Source organism: Hylobates moloch, unplaced genomic scaffold (genome assembly GCF_009828535.3).
Source record: "Hylobates moloch isolate HMO894 unplaced genomic scaffold, HMol_V3 SCAFFOLD_3, whole genome shotgun sequence".
NCBI lineage: Eukaryota > Metazoa > Chordata > Mammalia > Primates > Hylobatidae > Hylobates > Hylobates moloch.
The window spans coordinates 74,654,525-74,660,455 of NW_026652278.1; the positions used below are offsets into that span (position 1 = coordinate 74,654,525).

At 37.2% G+C, this 5,931-nt stretch overlaps 1 protein-coding gene across 1 annotated transcript; it reads right to left on the reverse strand.

Annotated features, from left to right (window-relative positions):
* Positions 1-3,112: 3,112 nt before the first annotated feature.
* Positions 3,113-5,049, reverse strand: LOC116460368 (phenylalanine--tRNA ligase beta subunit). Its single transcript, XM_032141498.3, is given in 13 exon segments — positions 3,113-3,150; positions 3,153-3,660; positions 3,663-3,744; positions 3,746-3,801; positions 3,849-3,992; positions 3,995-4,017; positions 4,180-4,236; positions 4,239-4,278; positions 4,281-4,368; positions 4,370-4,544; positions 4,547-4,609; positions 4,612-4,743; positions 4,746-5,049. Coding segments are annotated over 13 exon segments (1,458 nt in total). The 5' UTR covers positions 4,798-5,049.
* Positions 5,050-5,931: the final 882 nt, after the last annotated feature.

The window sequence follows — 5,931 nt, forward strand, 5'->3', positions numbered from 1 at the left end:
TCATCTACCCCAACCCTAAGCTAGAACTAATCTACTTTATGTGTTTGTAGATTTCCCTGTACTAGATTTTCATAGGAATGGAATTGTATAATATGTGGACTTTAGTGAGGGGATTCTTTCACTTAGCATAATGTTTACAAGGTTCATCTAAGATGTAACATGTGTCAGTGTTTCCTTCCTTTTTATGGATGAATAATATTCTAGTGTATGGTATATCTTTATTAGTTGGTGGACATTTGGGTTGGTTCTACCTTTTGGCTATTGTGAATAATACTGCTCTTCATATTTCTGTACACAGTTTTGTGTGCACATATGTTCTCATTTCTCTTGGCTAAATACTTTGGAGTGAAATTACTGGGTCATATAACAACTTTATGTTTGAGGAGCTGCTAGATTGTTTTCCAAAGTGTCTGCACCATTTTACATCCCCACTAGCAGTGTGTAAGAGTTCCCATTTCTCAACATCCTTGCAAGCACTTGTTATCATATGACATTTTGATTGAGCGATCCTAGGAGACATGAAGTGGTATCTCATGGTGGTTTTGACTTTTATTTCCTTGAGGACTGATGTGAGCATCTTTTCATGTGCTTATCGGTTATTTGTATATCTTCTCTGAAAAAAATGTCAGATCCTTTGCCCATTATTTAGCTAGACTGTTTGCTTTTGAGATGTGAGAGTTTAAAGAATGTATTCTAGAGATAAGTCTCTTAGATATATGATTCGCAAATATTTTCTCCCATTCTGTGGGTTTTCGTGTGGTGTCCTTTGAAGCACATGGTTTAAAATTTTGTGGAAAGCTACTTTACTTCCTTTTGTTGCTCATGCTTTGGATGCCGTATGTAAAAATCCATTGCCAAACCCAAGGTCATGAAGACGTACAATTTACTCCTGTGTTTTCCCCTAAGAGTTTTATAGTTTGAACTCTTACATTTAAGTGTTTGATCCATTTTGAGTTAATATTGTATATGGTGTGAAGGAAGAGCCCAAGTTAATTTTTGTGTATGTGAATATCCATTTGTCCCAGCACTATGTGTTGAAAAGTCTATTCTTTCCTCTTTGAATGGTCTTGGCACTCTTGTTGAAATCAGTTGACTATAGATGTATGGTTTTATTTCTGGACTCTCAGTTCTATTCCTTTGATTCATGTCTATCTTTATGCCAGTACCACAATATCTTGATTACCATTCTTTCATAGAAAGTTTTGCCTGTAATCCCAGCACTTTGGGAGGCTGAGGTGGGTGGATCACAAGGTCAAGAGATCGAGACCATCCTGGCCAAGATGGTAAACCCTGTCTCTACTAAAAACACAAAAATTGGCCAGGTGCAGTGGCTCACGCCTGTAATCCCAGCACTTTGGGAGGCCGAGGTGGGCGGATCACCTGAGGTTGGGAGTTTGAGACCAGCCTGACCAACATGGAGAAACCCCATCTCTACTAAAAATACAAAATTAGTCAGGTGTGGTGGTGCATGCCTGTAATCCCAGCTACTCGGGAGGCTGAGGCAGGAGAATCACTTGAACGGGGGAGGCGGAGATTGCGGTGAGCCAAGATCGCCCCTTTGCACTCCAGCCTGGGCAACAAGAGCAAAACTCCATCTAAAAAACAAAACAAAACAATACCCACAAAAATTAACTGGGCATGGTAGTGCACACCTGTAGTCACAGCTACTTGGGAGGCTGAGGCAGGAGAATCGCTTGAACCCGGGAGGCAGAGGTTGCAGTGAGCCGAGATTGCGCCACTGTACTCCAGCCTGGTGACAGAGCAAGATTCTGTCTCAAAAAGAAAAAAAAAGTTTGAAATCAGAAAGTATGAATCCTTTTTTTTTTTTAATTTTCAGGACTATTTAGCTATTCTTGGTTCCTTAAGTTCTATATGAATTTGATAATCAGCTAATTAATCTCCACAAAGAATTCAGTTGGGATTCTGGTAGTGATTACCTTGAATCTCTAAATCAGTTTAGGGAGTATTGGCATCACGTTGTCTTCTGATGCATGAAGATGTGATGTTTTTCCACTTACTTAATGTCAGTAATGTTTTGTAGTCTTCAAAGTTTTAAACTTCTTTTGTTAAATTTATTCCTAAGTATTTTATTCTTATTGATGTTATTTTGAACGGAATTGTTTTCTTAATTTCATTTTTAGATTGCTCATTTGCAAATGTACAAAATACAATTGTACAATTGATTTTTGTATATTGATCTTATATCTTGCAATCTTGCTAAACTTGTTTATTATAGTATTTTTTTAAATGGATTCCTTAGGATTTTCTATTTATAACATCAGATAATGTCATCTGTGAGCAGAGATAGTTTTACTTCTTCCTTTCCTACCTGGATGTCTTTTCTTTTTCTTTCCTAATTGGCCTGATTAGAACCTCTAGTACAATGTTGAACAGAAGTAGTAAGAGCAGACATCCTTGTCTTGTTCCTGCTCTTAGAGGGGAAAACATCCAGTTTTTCATCAGTGAACATGATGTTAACTATTGGTTTTTCAGAAGCCCTTCATTATGTTGAGAAAATTCCCTTCTATTCTTAGTTTATTAGTTTTTATTATGAATGGGCATCAGATATTGCCAAATCTTTTTTTTCATTTATTGGACTGATTAATTTTATTTTTATTGTATTGATATAATGTTAAATTAATTTTCAGATGTTGAATCAACCTTGCATTCCTGGGATAAATTCCACATGGTAATGGAATATAATCCTTTTAATATGCTTCTGGATCTGATTTATTAGTATTTTGTTGGGACATTTTACATCTATATTTGTAAGAGATATTAGTCTATAGTTTTCTTGTCATATTTTTCCACCTGGTTTTGGTATCAGGTTAATACTGGCCTCATAAAATAATTTGGGAAGTGCCCTCTGCTACTTTTTGGAAGAGTTTGTGAAAAATTAGTATAAATTCTTCTTTAAATATTTGGCAGAATTCGCTAGTGAAGCCATATGGGTTTGGGCTTTTCTTTGTGGATAGGTTTTTGTTATTGTTTTGTTTTTGACTTTACTAAACATTAAAGCACACATGAATGTTTTCTGTGGAGTAGGACTAAAGGACATCAGGGGAGGAGAAAGGGATACTTGGGAAGAGAATCACACGACAAGGACCTATCTTCACAAAAAGGGCTCAATGTTGATTTCCAGGGAGGAACGGGAATGGTCAGCTCAAATTTGGTGATAACATCAGGATGAAGGACTCCAAGCCTCCTGACGTTTTGACTCCTGGCAAAGATCTCTGTACATTGCCCAGGGAAGAAAGCGGTCCCTTTTGATGATTTGATCACATATCCCCCTTTATTTTCAACAGGAGGTACATTGCGCAGCTGTGTAATTCTGTCCAGATGCATATGGATGACCTTAAAACCAGGATTCTTGTTGTAATAAACAGCAAAGAGATGCCCATAGTTTTTTGTACCTACATGTCTGCTAGAATCTTTTATTACAATGTTAGAGATTTCAAATAGTTTCAGAGGAAGGAGCATCTTCTGATTTGTTTCTATGGTCTTCAGAGCACCAAGAAGAAGAGTAATGAATGCCACCTGTAATTGAGCTGTTTTAGTTTTATTTATGTGGACTGCTTTTGTTGCAGAGATAATCCAAAACAAGTTTATCAGAAATATGCTCTTGGAGCAGAGAGGAAAGGTGAGTGCTTCAGTGAATCCATGTCTACCATGGATTCAGCTACCATGTCATGTCTGATAAGTTTTTTGAGCTTATTAAGAGAAAATTGATTAGCTGTGGTTTTATGGTAGAGTCATCTGAATATTGTTATATCCATAAGCAATAGCTGCATCTTCTACAATTTTAGTATATGTGCTGCCGAAGCGAGCACAGCTGCATCTTCTACAATATCACATGCATGGATAATGTCAGCTGTGGTCAGAGGGATTTTATTCTCAATGTGATTCCCATTGCCGATGACTTTGGACGTCAAATACATCCTGGTCAGAAGCTAGGCAAGATTTTCTGGAGTTTCTCTGATTTCATCTTTTTTCTTTTGTTAACAAGATCCACTTTCACTATATCTTTTTGAACAATCTTTAATTAAAAATATTTTTATAAAGATAGGAGCTCACTATGTTGCCCAGGCTGGTCTTGAACCCCTGGACTCAAGCGATCCTCCCACCTCAGCTTCCCAAAGTGCTGGGATTACAGGTGTGAGCTACCACGCCCAGCCTCACTATCTCCTTTTTTGTAAGCTAGTTCTGGAAAAGTATATGCTTTTCCATTAGGAAAATTACCTCGGTTGCTTCGATTGTAAATTGGTTCTCAATATAGTCACCGAAAATGGTGTCAAGATAATATCAAGAACCCTTTTTGCCTTAGTAAAGTCACTTCCTGTGCATTTGATAAATACCTTTCTAGTATTTAATTTTGGAGTCATCCTCATTGGTGATGGAAGGCATTGAAAGGATGACACCCTTGCTATCATAGATAACTGGGTACAGGGGTTTATTTCCAGTGACATGTTAATAATGTTTAAGGTGGTTGTCAGTCTTGTACATGTTCATCGGCTCACAGACTGTATACTCCTTGGCCTTATTTAGGGCTTGTACTTGATATCTAAAGGACACTTTGCACAGTACAGGTAAATGGGTGACAAAGTGTCCAGTGGGTTCCAGTAGCAACCAATGCTCTTTTCCAGCAAATATCCTGATGTAATTTCTCCTGATGTTCAATAAAGCTGTCATATTGATATTTAGTAAGCTTTAGATTTTGGAGAACTGCTGCTACTGCAAAGGGCATACCTTAACTATCTTTTCTGTGATAATCAATTTCTGGATTTTTCCATTAGGCATTACCTGTTTATATGCCAGAGCCTTTATCCTTTCTTTGAAGACCTGAAGTCCTCAAATCAATCCTTCCAGATACATGAGGTCATATCTATTGATAGAGATGTCAATTTTGCAAAGAACATTAGAGGTCACTTCTGCCTTTACATTATCTTGTTCATTACTTATTTCCTTCTCAAAAGTAATGTCATCAACTTCCAGACCAAATTGAAAACATGGTTCATCAAATTCTTCATCAGTGTAGGCCTGGCTCAGGGCTTGGAAGAACAGAAGGTGCTTCTTTGTGGGTAGTTTTTTGATTACTGATTCAATCTCTTTACTTATTACAAGTCTATTTATATAATCTATTTCTTCTTGAGTCAGTTTCAATAGTTTGTATCTTTTAAAATATCTGCCCATCTCATCTAATTTATCTGATTTGTTGGCGTACATTGTTCATAGTATTCCTTTATGGTCTCTCTTATTTCTGTCAGGTCATTAGTAATGTCCTTCTCTTGTTTCTGTTATTATTAATTTGAGTCTTTTCTTTTTCCCTTGGCCAATCTAGCTTAAGTTTGTCATTTTTGTTGATCTTTTCAAGGAATTGGCTTTTGTTTTCATTGATTTCTCTGTTGTTTTCCAATTCTCTGTTTCATTAACTTCTGCTCTAATCTTTGTTTCCGTCAATCTGCCTGCTTAAAGCTTACTTTGCTCTTATGTTTCCAGTATCTTACTTTGGAAAATTAGGTTATTGATTTGGGATCTTCTTCTTCTTTTTTTTTTCTTAATTTAGGCACAGACTTGCCTTTGTTACAGAATTTCCTTAGGTTTTCTTGAATAGATGTGTTTTCATTTGCTGCTTGCTATCAGGCCCGCTTCCAGAGGCTTCAAATTCTGTGTGTGTATACAATTGCAATAGTTTCACTAAGGAACAGATCAGCTGAGCTCCTCGTGTGATCATGCCAGAAGTTGATCTCATGCTGCCTTTTTGTTAGAGGACTTTAGGGGAGATAGAGTGTTGACTTTGTGGACACTACCAGAGATAGGACAGAGTCAAAGGAGAGTGTACTTGAAGGAAGGTAGGCAGTAGATGTGAAGACCCGGGACACTGGACATGAAGGAGGGGTAAACATTTTCAGTGCAAATCTGAAGGTGGAATTT